The sequence below is a fragment of the Myotis nattereri genome (genome assembly GCF_964212035.1).
Source record: "Myotis nattereri genome assembly, chromosome: 2".
Classification (NCBI taxonomy): Eukaryota; Metazoa; Chordata; class Mammalia; order Chiroptera; family Vespertilionidae; genus Myotis; species Myotis nattereri.
This window is the reverse complement of record NC_138076.1, coordinates 32,323,693-32,344,147: the sequence shown is the minus strand read 5'-3', so window position 1 is coordinate 32,344,147 and position 20,455 is coordinate 32,323,693. Positions and strand designations below refer to the sequence as shown.

Below are 20,455 nucleotides of genomic sequence, written 5' to 3'. Positions count from 1 at the left end.
TTAAATTTTCTATATGCTATGCTCTCACCTGAAGTGACTGTAGTTCTAGCATTTTTTTATATTCAGAGATTTAACCAGTAAAAGTGCAAGTTTAAGAAATATTTAGTTTTAAATATATAAAACTTCCAGGTTTGTGTATAACTCATGAAATCTAGTTGTCAAGAGGCAGGGAGGAAAAGTTCTATAACTACTGGCCATGTCAGTTAGAAATAAGAAAATTCAAGTAATTCCAGATATCATGGATGGAGGGCTAGGAAGAAGAAAATGATGCAAAGAGTGATTCTAAGTTTAAGAAAATTCTCTCAATTTTATTTTATTTTACTTTATTTTATTTTTTAGGTTTTACAGTAACTTCCAAGACAGAACCAATGTGGTGTGGTTCATATTCTACTTTTCACTTAGATTTTATTTTGTAATTGAAAGCAATAGGGAAGCTAATTCAAACTATAGACATTTATTTATCATCAAATCACAGAAACCATTTTTTCAGTGTGAAAAAGAAGTGCAAAAAAAGTATTGTAAATAAGGGCAATAGTCCTGGGTCATCATTTCTGACCTGGAGCTAAGAATTATATTTGTTACTTTTTGGGTATCAAGATATGCTGTATAGATAAGTCTTATTTTTAATAAAGTTATTTAAATTTTTATTTAGTGTATTTCTACTTTATTGGTTATTCGCTATCTATTATCCTATATAATAAAAGGTTAATATGCAAATCGACCAAACGGTGGAAGGACTGGTCTCTATGACGTGCACTGACCACCAGGAGGCAGATGCTGAACGCAGGAGCTTCCCCCTGGTGGTCAGTGTGCTCCCATGGGGGGAGCACCGCTCAGCCAGAAGCCCAGAAGCTGGGCTCAAGGCTGGGAGGGCACCAGTGGTGGTAGGAGCCTCTTCTGCCTCTGCAGCAGTGCTAAGGATGTCCAACTGCCAGCTTAGGCCCATTCCCCGTGCCGGCAGTTGGACATCCCCCGAGGGCTCCCTGACTGTGAACCCTGTGCACCGGGCCTCTAGTGCCTATACTAATAAAAGGGTAATATGCTAATTAGACCGGACATATTCCAGACAACCCCCCGAATATCCTTCCGGACAAAGCCGTGGCTGCGAGAGCCGAGGCAAGCTGCCAAGGCTGGGCGGGCCCATCGCAGAGCCCTGGCCAGGTTGGTAGGGCCTCCCTCTATGTAGCATTGATCAAAAAGCCCTGGCAGGGTGGGCAGGGTGGACAGGGCCTCCCTGTGGGCAGCAGTGGGGCCCATCCAGAGTCCCGGCCAGGTGGGAAGGGTCTCCCTCTGCTCTTCCATTGATCACAGAGCCCCAGAATGGTGGGCAGGGCCTCCCTGTTGGCAGGGATGGTGGTGGATCCCAGGCCGGGTGGAAAGGGTCTCCCTCCCTGTGTGGTGTTTCAGTTGCCCTGTCCAATTCTACCCCTGACTCTTGTGATAGCCTTGGACACCAAGGGCTTACAATCATTTTGAGCTTTACAATCCTGATGAGATTAGCAGGGTGATGAGATTAGCAGGGTGAATTAGAATAGTGAGGGTTAATTTCTAGGAACATGCATTTTATCTTAGTAAAGTTTCTGGACAGAGGCCTTAAACTACTATTTTTAAAACAGTTTTATTGAGGTATAATTAACATAATAAATGCACATATTTAAAGTATACAGTTTGATAAGTGCTGACATATATACAAACCTCTGAAAGCACGAACACCACCAAGATAATTAACACATCACCCCACAAAGTTTCCTCGTGCTTTTTAAAAAATATATTTTTTTATTGATTTCAGAGAGGAAAAGAGAGGAAGAGAGAGACAGAAACATCAAAGATGAGAAAGAATCATTTAATGGCTGCATCCTGCACACCCCCTACTGGGGAGTGAGCCTGCAACCCAGACATGTGCCCTGACCAGGAATTGAACCGTGACCTCCTGGTTCATAGGTTGATGCTCTGAGCAACACTGGCTGAACTCGTGCTTCTTTTTTATTACCTTTCTCTGTTATTTTGATTTATGTAAATTATTCACCTTTAGTTATTTCCAGGGAGTTACGGAATTCTAAATATTTCTAAGTGGCTTTTAGATTTTACCTAGTGTAACAGTGGTTAGGTTGCAGGTGGGGGAACATGATGGTCTGTGAGATTGAGTGAGTTCATTAAAGAAATGGGCGTAGATAGGGAAGAAACAAGGCTAGAGCACTGAGCCCTGGACCACCAGGATGGAGTCAAAGAAGGACATAGGCGTGGCGAGTGAGGTAGGGGGCCGAGAATGATGTTCTGGAAGACGGGTGAGACGGTGCTCCACGGAAGCGGAGGAATCATTGTCACATATGGCAGGCATGTCAAGGAAAGTGAGCACTGAGGATTGAACATTGGATTTAGAATTGCACCCATCACTAGTGGCTTCCACAAAAGCAATTTTAGTGGTACCAGGGAGGCAAAATTTTATTACACTGTTGTCGGTATTGGGAAGGAGAGGAATTTGAGATAAGGAGACACTCTTTTGAGTTGTTGTTGTTATAAAAAGAAAGTAGAAAAGTAGGAGAGTAGCCTAGAGGGAAGTAAGACTTTATTCTGATTTGGTTTCTTTTCTTTTTTAAAATATGTTAAGATAATTTTTAAGTTTAAGAAATTAAAACTAAGGTTAAAAATAACATCTTTGTTTCCTGATAGGAATGAAGAAAACAAACATTTGGGAAAATGTCAAAAAATTTTCAGATAAAGGACATAGTTTCTGCAATAGAATGCTTAGGCCAGTTATTCTTTCTGAAAGAAACCCATTTTCTCTTGCAACAGAAATGAGGAGGCAAGACATGCTTCTCCTTTCCCTGGGATGTCACAGTCAATCCCGCTTTTATCTTCACTTGTTGACTAGAGACCAAATATTTATTGGAAATATTTTTTAAATCCTCAAATATACTTTAGACTACAAATTTTTAAGTTAATGCTATAACTATACTTGTTGTTTTTAACATTCTTTAAATTAAATAATCAGACAATGTATCCAGTGGAACTCCTTATTTTGGCTTTTCAACAATACTGCAATGCTTTATCTTGATAGACTAATTGGTGTTGAATGTTCTTGAGTCAATATTTCACCAATCTGAATCTGTGTTGTAGAAAGAGTGGATCTGCATGGCCATATTATCTTGTGAATTGTTTTCTTTTTCCCATAATAGCTTTGTGTCAACATGACCAATGAGAAGATACACCACTATATCAATGAAGTGCTTTTTCTACACGAGCAAACAGAGTGTGTACAAGAGGGAATTACCATGGAAACAGCTTATTCTCCTGGTAACCAGACTGGAGTTTTGGATTTTTTTTTCCAGGTATTCATGTAATATAATTAGTGACTTTACAGAATACTAGTACATGCATTTAGATATGCTGGAGACAATTTTCTTTAAGAGACCTTATTTTTGAGATATCTTTCTATGTGAGACTCTATGCATTTATAATCTTTCAAAGTCAACTGAGGAGCATGTTACCTTTTTCTGAAGGGGTATTTGAAGGTTTACTAATTCATTGAAAGAACAAGATATATTAAATCAGTCTGTTATAAAAATATTCACATTTATTATATTACTAAACTTTCCTTTTGGCAAATGCTCAATGAGCAAAATTTATATTTTACTAGTTAAAATAACATGCAAGACTAATAAGAACATAACATAAATTCAGAATCTTTTTTATTTATCTTTAAAGTTTCTAAATATAAGTATGAAAAAACTGGCAGAAAAATACATATGCATACCTCTTAGAATATCAGCAAGTGTTTATAATTATCTTTGTTTCTGCCTTGCAATGCAAGAATCTTTGCATCAATATTTCTATTATATAAACAAAAATCTGTCATATAAGTAGTAACCCCTATCTACTAATATAGGATTATGTATATTTACCCATAATATCTCTAAAACACATGAACATTGTTTAAAATTGATAACATTCAGCTACTGAGGAGAATAGTATTTAATTTTCTACTCTTACTTATAAATTATTTTATGTGTTTTTAATATGGTAAAATACTCTTGTTCTGCTACCAACTTGTCAACCTATTTTAAACATTAGAAACCTTAGTTCTCCAGAAAGCCCTCCCTCATCATGACATACATAAGTACATAACTTATTTGAGATTTTAAAAATATCTTCAAACTGACAGCAATATATACTTAACTGTATATGAAGAGCCTCAGTACCCCCACCCTCATTGTCATTTGCTGCTATATCATTAACTGCTATACAGTGGTCAGCTGAATGATGTTTCTTCTATCTCTTTGGCTGTCATCCCTGAGGCTTCATCTTTGGAAAGATAATTTCAATAGTAGGGCCGTTATCAGTATGAGTTGGAAATGAGAGTGGACATTTCTGGCTGCTGCTTTTCTTTGATACCCACACAAATGTAGTGAAAAAGCATGCTAAGTGTAGGGTGAAATACACAGGTCTGTATGCCAGGCAAGCATATACCCTACAATACAAAAGAAGCTTATTGTTTCCTTTCTCACAACCTTCACTCTTCCACTACTCACTAATATTTCAAGTTTTTCATAGGCTGTATTTATATTTCAATGAACGTATATTTGCCTTATGTCCCTGAGGGGAGGGGTCGATCCAGATTCTTCCCAAGTTCTCCAACTGTCTAGTACAGTTTGTCGCACACAGTGTTGCTGCTTTTTGTTATTATGGTGAAAATGCATATGATAACCTGTCACATACAGAGGAACAATTCATTCTCTCTTAAGCCTTCACTTCTGAAGGAATTGAAAGGTCATTAATCCCTCTTTGTGACTTACTTCTCCATGTTCTGTGTTCTTCGTTTATGCATTTTCCTAATGCAGCAAGTTTGCCAAGTCAGTAAGTTTGATCATTGCTGTTTTTTCATGGCATTCTAGCAAATGTTCAGAAAATGCAGCACATGTGAACTTGAAAAAGTTTTTGGAGACAATAAAAATTATAATGCTTTAAAAATATATCTTGTTGGTAACCAACCACAGCATCCTTGCAAAATATAAAATATCATCTTGCTTGTGGAGCAGAGTAGATTAGCTTTTTTAGAATTAATCACTTCCCTTAAACTAATTGGGGCCTTGCCTTTGATTTACTTACCCATCCATTAAAGGCTTTATCAAAGGAACAAAAATTCTCACCTCCAAAGGAGATCTGTCACTGCCCCTGAAATAAGGACACACTTTCACACAACCTTTAAGCAGCCCGTTTGTCCCTCACTGCGTGTCTGTGTGCACTTGTGAGTGTTTGTCTGTGTGTGTGTTTAACAGCAGATAGAGAGGGGGCTTCAAGTTAATAGATGAAGGAGCAGCTTCTGAAAGTGTAATATCACACTTTATTTTTAACACTTTCTTTGTTGTTGTTTCTTTGTTTGTTGTTTTCTGTTAATCCTCACCCAAGCGTATTTTTTTTCATTAACTTTTAGGGAAAGTAGAAGAGAGAGGGAAAGACAGAAAGAAACATGGATGTGAGAGAAACACATTGATTGGTTGCCTCCTGCACGAGCCCCCGCCAGGGCCTGGGCAGGGGAGGAACCTGCAACCAAGGTACATGCCCTTGGTCCACAGGCTGATGCTCTATCCACTAAGCCAAATCAGCTAGAGTTAATATCACTGCTTTACTTACTCATCAGCAAAAAGATTGCTATAAATTGAAATAAAGACTTTTTTAAAAAATTTAAATATCCAGACAATATCCTAACAAATATTCTAAACAATGAGTGCTTTTTAAGGCCTCTCCTCACCCGTCTGTATACCTATATATTTTTAACATTTTTTCACCTCTGTGCTATTCATGGAGACTCTTTATGGGGTCCCTGCCACACTGAGATTCTTGTGATGTATCATGCAGAACTGCCTGCTAGGATAACACTCCTTGAAATGGACTTTTTTCTCCAAATTTCCTTATTGAAAAGCGTTTTTGTGTTGATAAGAACTGTCTCTCCAGGTGTTCTCGGTAATTTGCTAAGGTGAACTTGCTTTCTGCAGGCATTTCCAGTTCCTTCATAGTGCATTTCCACCTCATTAGTTCTTCCTTTTCCTTCCCGGAAGGCCATTGGCTGCGCCTCCTAGAGATGGCCCTCTAGGTGCCAGATGTCTCCAGAAGGCCACTCCTGGCGTGTGCGCCTCCACCAGGTGGAGGGTCTTCCTATATCTGCCACTTTCAACCTTTGTTCCCTAAGAGTGGCACCAGAACGATCTCATCTTTTGCAGCCCTCAGACAACTAACTGTATACCATCTTTGGGTTTTCTTTAGCATGAGCACGAGACTCTGAAAGGCATAAAACAACTCAAATATTCATGACACAAAAAATGGCTTTCTGTTGTCCAAATAAATGACATTGGGTAAGGCCAGTGGTAGTATGTTTTAGTCACCTCAAGTCAAAATAAAACTGAAATTGCTATGAGGGTCAATATAGATCTCACTTTCTGAGAAGGATTCTTTTTTTTTATGGTATTCATACTTCATTGATTTGATGTGAGGAATTAAGACAGACGATAGACAGAATAACATAAAGAAATAATAGCCTGGCCCACATGGCTCAGTGGTTAGGATGTCGGCCTGCACACAGGAGGGTTGCAGGCTTGATTCCTGCTCAAGAGCACATATCTTCCTTGCAGGTTCGATCCCCACCCCCAGGCCGGTGGGTTCGTGGCCTGTGAGAGGCAACCAATCAATGTTTCTCTCTCTCCCCTTCCACTTTTGCTAAAAATCAATGGAAAAAATAACCTCACCCTTTGGGTGAGGATTAAAAAAAAAAGAAGTAATATAAAGTACCTTATTTTAAAACATAGCAACAGAAATTTTTTCCTAGGAAAGAAAAGATAAGCAGCACAGAACTGAGTAAAAGTTATTCAGTTGATGGGTAAACCATGTGGACAGAATGGTGTTCTGTGTGTGGGAGATTGCAGTATCAGAGGTGGGGAAGTTCTTTAAGCACTATTTTTCTTAATATAAGATTAATTTTACATTGTTGCCTACTATATGACTTTATTTTCCCTACTTGGCACAATAAACTATCAGACATTTAATTTCAATTTTATAAGTTATAAGCTTCAAGCTTTCTTTTCTCCTAAGTCTAAATATTGGAATATGATATGGTCACTTATACTTCCCACTGAATGAGATTTTTGTCATAATTTTCATGGCCAACATCACTGTAGGTCTTGGTTTTTGATAAGTAACTTGTCACCATAAGTATGAAGTATTTGACATGGTTATAGGTCAAGAAGAATTGCAACTTTCTTGTAGTTGGAAATTTAATTTTCTTTTTGAGATGAGATTATACTTTTTAATAACTCCAGTGTTTTAGTGTTATTAAAATATACTCTTTAATTTTTTTATTCACTGCTCTAATTAATAAATACCATTGAGGGGCTACATTACATCAGAGTTTTGATTCTAACAGTGAGCAAAAACAGATGTGTGTTAAAAGTAAAGACAATTATTTTCTGAGTGCCTTATATGAAATGATGAAAATATAAAGGATCATTCATGAATAACAAAAATACCAAATTGAGTAACAGAAGAAAAAAAATTCTTCTTAACTTTCAGAAGCCATCTGGATTTCTCTCTTTATTGGATGAAGAAAGTCAAATGATTTGGTCAATGGAAACAAATCTTCCCAAAAAACTACAAAGTCTCCTTGAATCCTCAAATACAAATGCAGTATATTCCCCCATGAAGGATGGGAATGGGAATGTTGCCCTCAAAGATCAAGGCACAGCATTCACTATTATGCACTACGCAGGACGGGTAAGTTCAAAGTTAAGTACGTAATTTATCATATGCACTAATGGACCAAAGGTCTTAAGGACAAGCTTTAAAGTTTATGATATTTTAGAGTTTCTTTTAATAAATGGAATTTAAGTGAACAACCCACAAACTTTTCCATTTCTAAGCTCTTTTCTTTTAGGCTGATAAGGAGTTAGTACATCTTTAGAATGTGGGTGATGAAGCGTTCAGTATGATCCTTCTCCTTCTCATAATATTTTGAGAATTATAACTTAATATGAGCAAAAGACACCTGGATTTCATACAAAGAGCTCTGATGTGAACTGTGGGATATTTTCATAATCCAAACAAGCATTGGACCTCTGAGTTTACTTACCCTTAAAATAGTTTTTAGTAGTATTTTTCTTAAAGCATGTCAACCTAAGAAAGCAACACCCAGATCTCTTAATTCCCTAGCCAGCTTTGGAAAATGTGTTTCTTTCTTTAAAACCTTCAGGGAATCACTCTTACCTGTCTGAAAAATTGTCACACTCTCCAGGCTAGGCTTCTATTAGACTACTTCCAGCTGATACCTCTCTTTTTTCGTGACTCACCTGTTACAACTGCCCTATACAAAACCTCTGTTCAAGTTTTTTTTCCTAATCCATCCACTGTTTCCCTACATTCCCATCCCTACCCCCTTAAACTCCCTCACATTCAAGCTTAAAATAGCCCCCTTATCTTCTTCACAAGGTCCAATTGTATCCATATTTTAATACTTAGAAGCACATCCCACTTATCGTTGGTCCAGCTCCATTTATAGTTAATGTCTTCTATTCTTATATTTGTGGCCCTCAGGTATCCCTCCCCCCCAATTTGGCACTTAGTACAAATTCCATATTAGAGGGTGAAATCTCTACTCACTCTCTCACCCTCAGTGCATTGCATTCATTTCAACCAGTGTTTACTGAGTCTCTACACGCCAAACCCAGAGCATTAGAGAATCAGAGGGGAGTAAAGCATATTCCTTGCCCTCAAATAGCTCATGGTCAAATAAGGAAAAGGTAAGTTACCCAGTAATTATGATACAATGTGTTTACAATAACATTAGTAATATTAACAAAATTCTATAGTACCACAGAGAAAGAAGCAATTATTTAGCTTAAAAATATATAGAAATGTTTTCCAGGGAAGTGAAATGTGACTTAAGCCTTTAAGGCTAAGTTAGAGCTTACTAAGATTAAAAGGGAGGGACATTCCAGTAAAGACATGGACTTTTGCAAGTGAATGGCATATGTAACACTCAGAATTCAGTTGCATATGGCAGAATCCATTCTAGCTGTTCAAGCAGGAAGTAACTTCAGTTCAGGAAAATAATTCCTGGGAGCCTCGAAGTTGAACTTTTGGAAATGACCTTAATTAAAATCACACCACACGACAAGACTACCGAGATAGTTAGGTCCTCATCTTTGATCAGGAATCCCCCACCCATATGGAGAAGCTGCTGTTACAGGTACTGACTGTTATTTAATGTTACCAACTATACCAGTTAAATAGCCATACCCTGGTACTCCACGTGGAAGAGGTCAGTGACTGGGACTGGCCTCTTTTATAAAAATCTCTTTTATATTTGAGATGTCCACTGCCAGAGAAAAATAAAACCTCTGCATGACATGCTTACCAGTAAAACAGAAGAGGCAGCAGATGTGTGGCCTCCATTACTTCTGCCTTCTGAAGCGTGTGCCATAGTGCTGGACTGGTGGGTGCTACAGAACAATCAGATTCTAGCTGTAAGGGATCCCGGAAGGGGAACTTGCCTGCTTTTCGACGTCTGAAGTATATGAAAGCAACTCACATGAAGGTGGTGTATCATTCTGCCATTTCCATCCACATCATAGTTGGGAAACAGTACAAGAATTTCAGTGAAGTCTATTGAACATGTCTGTAGACAAGTCTAAAAAGACTGCTTTGGCCAAGTCAGGAGTAAATATGTATGCACTGTTCAGAACTTTGTCCTCTCACAGTGTTCATTCATCACATGTTTTCAGACAGGGTGGGGTGAAGTAGGAAAAACATGATATAAGATGGATTGAGGAAAAAATGGACGGGGAGCAGGGAGGCTATGGAAACACTCAGGCAAGGACTGAGTGTGAGCAGTGGCTGGGGAATGCAGAGGAGGCATTCTTAAGGAAGGGGCTGGGGACAGACTGACGGGGTTTGAAGAGCAAGGGAGGACACGTAGCTAGAAATAACACTGAGGTTTCTCACCCGCTGTATGGTTATATTCTGCCAGCCGAGAGAAGAAATCCCGGAGAATGAGGCAGCTTGAAGGAAAGATATGCTGTTTTAGATGTTTTGAATTTGAGGTTTGAATGGAAGTCCCAATAGGATGCTGAAAATACTTGACGCTGGGATGAAAGACTGGTTTCTAGAAATACAATCATAGTTCTGGAAATGTGTATCTTGATCATTTCGCCCAGAAAGAACACGGAGAAAAGAGAAGAGTCAAAGAAAGGGAGGAGGAGCAGGAGGCAACAGGAAATGCTCCTGGATGCGACAGTGAGGCCCAGAGCATCTTTGTGAGAAGTTACAGTAGAATGATGCCAAAGGAAGGCTGGAGTAGTTAATGGATGTGGAGAGAAAGTCAGTGGAAGATTTTATATATAAAAACTAGAGGTCCAGTGCACAAAATTTGTGTACTGGAGGGGGAGGCACCCTCAGCCCAGCCTGCACCCTCTAGCAGTCCGGGACCCCTCAGGGGATGTCCTACTGCTGGGTTAGGCCCACTCCCCGTCACCACCGCTGCTCTTGCCAGCTGTGAGCCCGGCTTCTGGCTGAGCGGTGTTCCCACTGTGGGAGTGCACTTACCACCAGGGGGCAGCTCTTGCATTGAGCATCTTCCCCCTAGTGGTCAGTGCACATCATAGCGACCGGTCATTCTGGTCATTCTGCCGTAGAAGTCACTGGGCTTTTATAAGATAGATAACATTCCCAGAGTAATTTCTTTTATATTTGAGAGGAGTGTGTGTGTGTGTGTGTGTGTGTGTGTGTGTGTGTATGTTTTACATATTGAGTTGTTTCCATCTCCTGGCAACTCTCTGATGAGTGATGTCCACAATGTCCTATCCTCAGCAGCCCTGCCCAGCTCCTGTAGATTCATGCCTGTGGCCTCTTTTATGGAACCAACCCATTTTATATTTGGCCATTCTCTTCCTTTTGCCTTATATTTTTCTCAGCATTACATAGTCTTTTCCAAAGAACTCTGCCTTCTCATGATGTGCCTAAAGTAGGGCAACTTCAATTTTGTCACTTGTGCTTCCAGCAATGTGCTAGGGTTCATTTGCTCTAGAACCCACTTATTCGCCTTTCTTTCCAGGATCTGCAGAGCTCTACTCTAACACTATGAGTCATTTTTATGCCTGTCAGCCTTCTTCACTTTCCAACGTTCGCGTTTGCTCTTAGTAATCGGAAATACAAGGGCGTGGATGGTCTTACTGTTGGACTCTAAGGACACATGTTTACTCTTGGTGATCTTTCCTAATGCTCCCACTTAGCCTTTAAAAATTCTTTATGACAATAGCGATCTTTTAGTCCAGTATTCAGATTGTTAAATCTATATTTTCTTTATATTATACATTTATTGAATTTATAGGATTTAATTGAAAAATTACAATAAGGTATAATTAATGATTTTGGAAAATTATTTTTCTCTAAGTTTCATGGGATGCATCTTAAGTCAGTATATACCTGACCTGCCTTGTAAATTTGTGTTTATATCTTGAAGAGGTGTTTAATAAATGTTAATTGTGTTAACTTGAATGGAATCCAGCTTTGGAATAATGTTATTTAATTATTTTGTTTGCTTTTAAAATTTATTCTAGAAGCACTTAATGAAATTTCAATTTCAATTTTTTTACAACCCTCAAGACAGAGCTTGCTTTTATTTTTTAAGGACTTGACTCTTATATCCAAACTAGGGGCCCAGTGCACGAAATTCGTGCACTGGGTGTGTGTGCGTGCGGGGGGAGTGTCCCTCAGCCCAGCCTGCCCCCTCTCACATACTGGGAGCCCTCAGGCGTTGACCCCCATCACCCTCCAATCGCAGGATCGGCCCCTTGCCCAGGCCTGACGCCTCCGCCAGCGGTGTCAGGCTTGGACAGGGGACCCCCATCGCCCCCCGATCACTGGCTCTGGCCCCCGCCCAGGCCTGAGGCCTCTGGCCCAGGAATCATGCCTGGGCAGGGGACCCCCATCTCCCTCTGATCGCTTGCTCCACCCCCTGCCCAAGCCTGACACCTCTGCCCCAGGCTTCAGGCCTGGGCAAGGGGACCATCATATCCCCCCAATCCCCGGCTCCGCCCCCCGCCCAGGCCTGATGCCTCAGCCAGAGGAGTTGACCCTCATCACCCTCCGATCACCAATCACCGGATCGGCCCCTTGACCAGGCCTGAGGCCTCCGGCAGAGGTGTCAGGCCTGGGCAGGGGACCCCCAGCCCTCCGCGGTTGCAGGCTCCGCCCCTGCCCAGGCCTAACGCCTCTGGCCTGGGCGTCTGGCCCAGGCAGCGGGGACCTGCAGTGGCAGCGGGGGACGCCGCAATCATGGGCTTCGCTTTAGGCCCAGGCAAGGGACCCCTAGCTCCTGGGACTGCCAGCTTCGACCGTCCCCAGCTCCCATCGCTGGCTCCACCCCTACTTCCTGCTATCACTGGCCAGGGTGGCAAAGGCGCCTGATTCTCCGATCATGGCTGGGGGGCAGGGCAAAGGCGGCCCCAGCTCTTAGCGCCCCCCTGGGTTTCCAATCACTGTCAGTGGCAGGGGGCTTCTTCCTGCTTTCCCTTTCGCCTCCCTGCGTTGTGCCTACATATGCAAATTAACTGCCATCTTGTTGGCAGTTAACTGCCAATCTTAGTTGGCAGTTAACTGCCAATCTTAGTTGGCAGTTAACTGCCAATCTTAGTTGGCAGTTAATTTGCATATAGCCCTGATTAGCCAATGAAAAGGGTATCGTCGTACGCCAATTACCATTTTTCTCTTTTATTAGTGTAGATAACTTTTTTTCTTTATTGATTAAGGTATTACATACGTGTTCTTACCTCCCCCATTATCCCCCCATACCCCCAGTCATGCCCTCACCCCTCTGGTGTCTGTGTCCATTGGTTAGGCTTATATGCACGCATACAAGTCCTTTGGTTGATCTCTCCCCCTTACCTCCACCCTCCCCTACCTTCCCTCTGAGGTTTGAGCATCTTATCGATGCTTCTCTGTCTCTGGATCTGTTTTTATTCATCAGTTTATGTTGTTCATTATATTCCACAAATAGTTGAGATCATGTGATATTTATCTTTCTCTGAATGGCTTATTTTGCTTAGCATAATAAGCTGTTGCAAATGGTAAGAATTCCTTCTTTTTTTTATCGCAGCTTAGTATTCCATTGTGTAGATGTACCCCCGTTTTTTAATCTACTCATCTGCTGATGGGCACTTAGGCTGTTTCCAAATCTTAGCTATGGTAAATTGTGCCACTATGAACATAGGGGTGCATATATCCTTTCTGATTGGTATTTCTGATTTCTTGGGATATATTTATAGGAGTGGGATTATTGGGTCAAATGGGAGTTCCATTCTTAATATTTTGAGGAAATTCCATACTATTCTCCACAGTGGTTGCACCAATTTGCATTCCCACCAGCAGTGCACGAGGGTTCCTTTTTCTCCACATCCTCTCCAGCACTTGTCGTTTGTTGATTTGTTGATGATAGCCATTCTGACAGGTGTGAGATGGTACCGCATTGTCATTTTGATTTGCATCTCTCGGATGAGTAGTGACTTTGAGCATGTTTTCATATGTCTCTCGGCCTTCTTTATGTCCTCTTTTACAAAGTGTCTATTTAGGTCTGTGGCCCATTTTTTGATTGGGTTGTTTATCTTCCTTTTGTTAAGTTGTATGAGTTCCCTGTAAATGTGGGAGATTAAACCCTTATCAGTGATAAAATTGGAAAATATGTTCTCCCATGAAGTGGGCTTTCTTGTTGTTTTATTGATGGTTTCTTTTGCTGTGCAGAAGCTTTTTATTTGATGTAGTCCCATTTGTTTATTGTCTCTTTAGTTTCCATTGCCCTAGGAGCTGTATCGGTGAAGATATTACTTCGACATATGTCTAATATTTTGCTACCTATGGATTCCTCTAAGATTTTTATGGTTTCCCATCTTACATTTAAGTCCTTTATCCATTTTGAGTTTATTTTTGTGTATGGTGTAAGTTGGTGGTCTAGTTTCATTTTTTTGCATGTATCTGTCTAATTTTCCCAACACCATTTATTGAAGAGACTGTCTTGACTTCATTGTATACTCTTGCCTCTTTTGTCAAATATTAATTGAGCGTAGTGTTTTGGGTCAATTTCTGGGTTCTCTATCCTATTCCATTGGTCTATATGTTTGTTCTTGTGCCAGTACCACGCACTTGTGAGAACAGTGGCTTTGTAATATAGCTTGATATCTGGTATTGAGATCCCTCCTACTTTGTCCTTCTTTCTCGGGATTGCTGCAGCTATTCGGGGTCTTTTTTTTATTCCAGATGAATTTTTGGAGAGTTTGTTCTAGGTCTGTGAAATACGCCATTGCTATTTTAATGAGGAGTGCATTGAATCTATAGATTGCTTTGGGTTGTATGGACATTTTAAGCAAGTTTGGAGGAAAATTGAGTAGTTTTAATGAACATATTACTGAATTCTAATAGCAATAAAGCATAGCAGAGCAAGCCATTTAGTTAGTTGCCACAGAGCCAAAACCCCGTGGAGTCATGGATTTGCCTGTAAAAGTACCTTTATCTTTTAAGCAGGATTTTCCATAATTGGAGTCAGTTTTGTGTTTTCTATAAAATCTTTTATTTCACTGAAATGTACTAATGAGTTGTAGCCCAAGGCGTCCCTAAAGACTAATTCACATGTTACATTATAGATTATATGTAATTTGTGACAGTATGTCAAGCCATATGCCATTCTAATCTTCAGATGTAGCTACCTGTACTTAAATTTTGAGCTATTACACTTTCACAGAAAGCAGCATATTCTGCATTTTGAGAATCAAGAGATGTAGCAAAGAGGTAACTGGAAGGATGAGCATTCCTCAATAGCTCTTTGATGATAAAGTTGATCCCAAAGTAGAGCTCCACGGGTCTGGGGTCCTTGGCTTGGTTTGCAGCCTCTCCTTTGGCCTAATGGATATTCTAAAGAGTCTTTCTCATAACCACTTGCTCCTGCTTGATTGATTTACCTGGTTTGGTTAGTGAAAACTCACTGCATCTCATAGGAAGGATAATCATTAAAACTGGTGATGATGTTGGCATCCAGTCCCACCAGGATTAACTCATCCATCCTGGTCTGACTATGGGACCCTCCCATGCTTCAGAATATTGTAAGGCTCAGAAGTCCTTTTAGAAATGTTTAAGCAACATTATTTGCATTATAGCTAAAGATCTTTCCTAAACACATTTGAATATTTCATTACTCGTAGGAGCATGGTGTATTTTCTAATTTCAATTACAGAAATAGTTGAAATAAATGGAAACTGGCTGTGCATGAAATATTATCAGGGGCTCATTAATGATCATGAATCTAAATTTAAAAAGGCTGTGAGTTGTGTTGGGTTGTTATTTGTTTTAGCAAATTTTAAATCATTTAGGGGATTACCTGCTCTTAAAATTCTGGTGATGGATAAGCACTAAATTCAGAAGTGTGTCTAATTTTATTGGCTTTTAAAATGAAGAATATCAAAGGAAAGAAGAATTATTATTTGGCAAAAGACATGGGCTCTTAGGAAAATTTAATTTCCATTAAGGTGATTCTGAACTAACTCTAATGGGAAATAGTATTTTGAAGTTTCTAAATTTTAATGTGAGAAGAGGGAATAGATTAGGAGATAGTAAGGCAAACTGAAATAAAAGAATTAAATTAATGAAAATGTAGGTCAAAATTAAAAGTTGTAAAATATATGACACTTACATACCTGGTCCTCTTTGTTTTCTGCTCATAATGTCTTTGTCTGAAAGTTGTTTATTGTGATTTTATTTTTTTTACCATGAAGTGATTACCTCTGGATCTCGTATAAATGTCCCATTCTGTGGCCTTGATTTTTTTACATAAATCAAGTTGGTAATATTGCTCTTGCCTAAGGTGAATTGTCCATGTTTTAGCCTCCTTTTTTCCCCAAACAGTTAATTGTTGCCGTGGGTAGAGTGGTGGCCATCTAAAAAATATGTCCTCGTGCTCATCCCTAAAACCTGTGAGTGGTATCACATGGGAAAAAGGGTCTTTGCATATGAAATTAAGGATCCTGAGATGGAGGAATCATCCTGGTTTCACTGGATGAGCTCTAAGTCCAGTGACAAGTATCCTTATGAAACTAAGGAAAAGAGAGCTTTGAGAGAGGAGAGGAGGCCCTGTGACCACAGAGACAGAAATTGGAATGATGCAGCCACCAGCCAAGAATGCCTGGAGCTACAGAAGTTTAAAGAAGCAAGGAAGTAGGGTCCCGTACAGCCTCTTGGAGAGCAGAGATGACAGATTTCATAGTTATGGCCTCCACACCTATGAGATAATAAATTTGTCTTGTTTTGAGCCACCCAGTTCTTGGCTATTCGTTACAGCAGCCCTAGAAAACTAATATAGTGTCCACTGGTTCAGCATTTACAAACTAAAAGAGAAGTGAGTAGTTTTAACTCATAGCATTGTAGAATTTCTTTGTCATATTTAAAGGTGACCCCTGCATCTTACCACCTTTATTTTTGCTCATAAGTTTTTTCTCACCTGGAATGCCCTCTTTCTTTCCAAATTCCACCCATCCTTCCAAGTATCAAGTTCTTGGCCTAATCCAAATTGCATCGATCTCTGCCTTCCCCAATCAGTAATGATGCCTTATGCTTTCATAGCATTTTCCAGTTTACAAAGTGCCTCTGAGGCATTTTAACCATGTGTATGAATGCTACTGTGTCAGTTTTCCAGTTAAGTAAGCCTTGGGGAAAGTCAGTGATTCACCAAAGATTGAACAGCTATGTGTGTCTCCTGAGGGTGGTTTAAAACAGCAGGAATTTATTCTTTCACAGTTCTAGAGGCCAGACTCTAAAATCAAGTGTCATCAGATTTTTTTTAAATTTTATTTATTTTATATTTTTGCATATACTGAAAGAAATCTGTTCCAAGCCATCTCCTAGCTTCTGGTGGTTGCCAGCAATAGTTTTCTCCTTCCTCCTCCTCCTCCTCCTCCTCCTCTCCCCCTCCTCCTCCTCCTCCTCCTCCTCCTCCTCCTCCTCCTCCTCCTCCTCCTCCTCCTCCTTTTTCTTCTTCTGCTTAGACACAACACCCTCCATCTTCTCATGGTTTTCTCCATACAAGTGTCTCTGTGCATCCTCTCCTCTTTTTGAAGGACACTGGTCATTGGATTTAGGGCCCATGCTATTCAGTATAATCTCATCTTAACTAATTGCATCTGAAAATATCTTATTGATAAATAAAGTTACATTCTGTGGTTCTGGGTGGACATGAATTTAGGGTACGCTATTCAACACACTACAGCCTAGAGCAGTGGTTCTCAACCTGTGGGTCACAACCCCTTTGGGGGTCGAACGACCCTTTCACAGGGGTCGCTTAAGACCATCGGAAAACACATATTGTTTTTGTGATTAATCACGATGCTTTAATTATGTTCAGTTTGTAACAATGAAATTGGGGGTCACCACAACATGAGGAACAGTATTAAAGGGTCGCAGCATTAGGAAGGTTGAGAACCACTGGGCTAGAGGATCACAATACAGTGTCTCATTTCCTCAAGTCCCATATGTTTTTCTCTTTCTGCCATGGTGTTTGGGGAAATTTGTAAAGTGTTTGTTGTCTGTAGTCATGGAATTGCTGTGGTGTGGTGTGGTGTGGTGGAAAGACAAGTGGTAGGTTATGCACTGAGGCACTGGGACTCCATTGCTATGACTTTGAGTAGGAGACTGGCCTTCAGTTGACACACCCATGAAGTTTGTAATTAAGGAGAATATAGATATGAACCTCATAAACTTGTTCTGAAGGTTAAACAATGAGCAAGCAATAAATGCAAATATGATTATTTTGAGATATTGCATCAAATCTGTGAGTCATATTTCCCTAACAATAGCTTTAGATGCAGTAATACCACCATATTTAGGAAAAATTTGAACTCATCAATCATAGGTATTGAAGACCTAAAAATGTCTCAGGGGTCTAATCAACTGGCTATATTCTCACACCATAATATTAGGGACTCGATTTACTTAAATCAAATTAGTGGTAAAATGTCCTTGATTAGTTCACAAAACTGTATTAGTTAGTTTTTATGTCTTATGACTGCTCACATTGCATAAAGCAGTGTTTTATAAGTCATATTATAGTAGTCATTTTTATTTATCACAATTTTATTAATATCTTCAGCAGATGATAGGGAAAATGTAACCACTACAGTTATACTTTCTTGCTCTTCTTATTACACTTAAACAACTTCAGTGGATGATACGCACAAAAAAAGTCAAGCTATTCCTCTATCTATGGAAAATATAATTTTAAAAAACATTTAGATAAACTATTTAACTTTGGTAATATGACATTCTGTTTTTCACTGAATATACAAGGTATTTTTGTGATGAGAAGTTCTACCTCAATTAAAGAGATTTTTTGTAAAAAATTATGTTCTTTACCTTTTGCCTTTATGACTAATATTTTAATTCAGCATATAGGTATGTGAAACTTTAGTACAAATTTTAAAAGATCCTTTCAATATGATTTTTCTTAAGGAAATTAAAGCATTGTCTGCAATTTATATACATGTTCGGAGAAGCAGTTTTATGATAGAATAGCCTCTTTATATAATGTGCTTATAGACGTGTTTTTCTGTGGGTGGATTTTGATTGCATTCATAAGGATTCCTCTTCCATCTCCCTAAACCACATCTCAGCAATACAGTTCTGAGCCCTGATGATTATTATTCAACTCACTGATTCCCACAGGCCTGTGTGGGAACCATATTACCAAAATGTTGCTCATGGAAGTGATGTGGAGAAAAAAACGATGTTACTGATTTGTGGCAAATCTATAAAATACCTGAATTTTTTTCCTTCTCCCTGAAAAGGATCTACCCCTATTGTAGAATCAATTAAGTTTGAAATGTATTGGTTTAGATATATGGTGTTACCCAGATCTCTGAGAAGTAGAGATCTTTATCTCATTGATACTAGAATAGGTTCTAGTTGACATACTGGTGAAAGCCTGGCTCTTTGTCCTTAGACATATTTACATAACATGTGTGAAAAGGAAGCCTTGGCCTTTTTACCTTCCCAATTTTACCTGTGTCAGGAACAACTTCTGTAGCTTGTCCACTGGCCTTCACCCCCTAGACATTCGTAGGAGACACAATGTATCCAAGAGGACTCTGAAAGTGAACCTTTAAATCAAGAGGAAAAGGAGCTGGACTAATCAATAGGGAGGCTTCCATTTATTTCTCTTTCTTCTCTCCGGGCAGAATCCCCAGACATAACAGTGAATCTATCCAGTCTAAGCCAAACTGATACTATTAAAGGTTACTTGACAAAGATATTTTGACTCACACAGAAAGAGCTTAATTTACATCAGTATGTTTTCACCTCCTGCACAGACTTTTAGAAAAACAAAAATTAACTCTACCAGGTGCCTGGCCATCTGTTGTTTCTATCAGTTTCACCGTTGCCATAAATTTTTGTCAGGGGCTTGATAAATGCTTCCTTACCCAGGTTTTGGTGAGGAAGAGAAAATGCAGGGTCCCATTTAGGAACTCTTACTGTTTCTTCAAAGATTCAATAGCTTCTGTTACCTTCATGGGCTGACAAAGTTTTAAATAAGAAACTTTATATTTTCTAGAATATTGATAGCTTATTATTAGTGGATTGTTTTTTATCTTTAGAAGGAAACAATGAGGCATATTTATATATTTCAGATGTGTCAATTTCAAGGCAATGTCCAATATATTCTAGGTATCTAGATAAAAAAATCTTAACAATAATACCATGTGTTCCTAATAACTTTTAAAAAGTATCAACTTAAAGTAAATCAGGATGCAAGCAAGCAAAACTATTAGATAGAATCGCTTAATGGAAAAGTAAAAAATAGAAGACTCTGCTTATAAATATTGATGCTATAAAGAAATCAATTTATTATTGCACTTGAAATGGAGACTCTTTTCAGCAAACCTCAGATAGAGAGGTGAAACCAGCATGAAAAATTATCAGACCCATTTGTATTTGTTGAAAATGATCTTTTATTCTTTTTGCTAAAATCCAATCTATATCTATAAAAGCTTAAGCAACCATTATGACCGAACAACCAGAATGACCGGTTGACCAGTTGCTATAATGCGCACTGACCACCAAGGGGCAGACACTCAATGCAGGAGCTTCCCCCTGGTAGACAATGCACTCCCACAGCCAACCTCCCATGGCCCCTCTCCGTGGCCAGCCAACCTCCCCCAGCCTCTAGCCCCCTGCCTGGCCACCCCCCTCGTATCAACCTTGATCGGGGGGTTGGCCGGCCAACCTCCCAGGGTCCCTCCCCCCACCCAGTCAACCCCCCAGTAGGCTTCGATCATTGGCCAGGCTGAGGAACCCCACCCGTGCACAAATTTGTGCACTGAGCCTCTAGTCTTTACTATATTTTGATGTGATACATTATATTCTAGAGTATATCTCAAAGTTT

General features: G+C 39.6%; 1 protein-coding gene across 1 annotated transcript in view; it reads left to right on the top strand.

Moving 5' to 3' along the window:
- The window catches only part of MYO16 (myosin XVI), a 418,102-nt gene that overhangs the window by 221,872 nt on the left and 175,775 nt on the right, over positions 1 to 20,455 (top strand). Inside the window, exons 21-22 of the mRNA XM_081084505.1 lie at positions 3,177 to 3,329; positions 7,561 to 7,761. Of these exons, the coding sequence (XP_080940631.1) occupies positions 3,177 to 3,329; positions 7,561 to 7,761 (354 nt within the window). The remainder of the gene's footprint in view (positions 1 to 3,176; positions 3,330 to 7,560; positions 7,762 to 20,455) is intronic.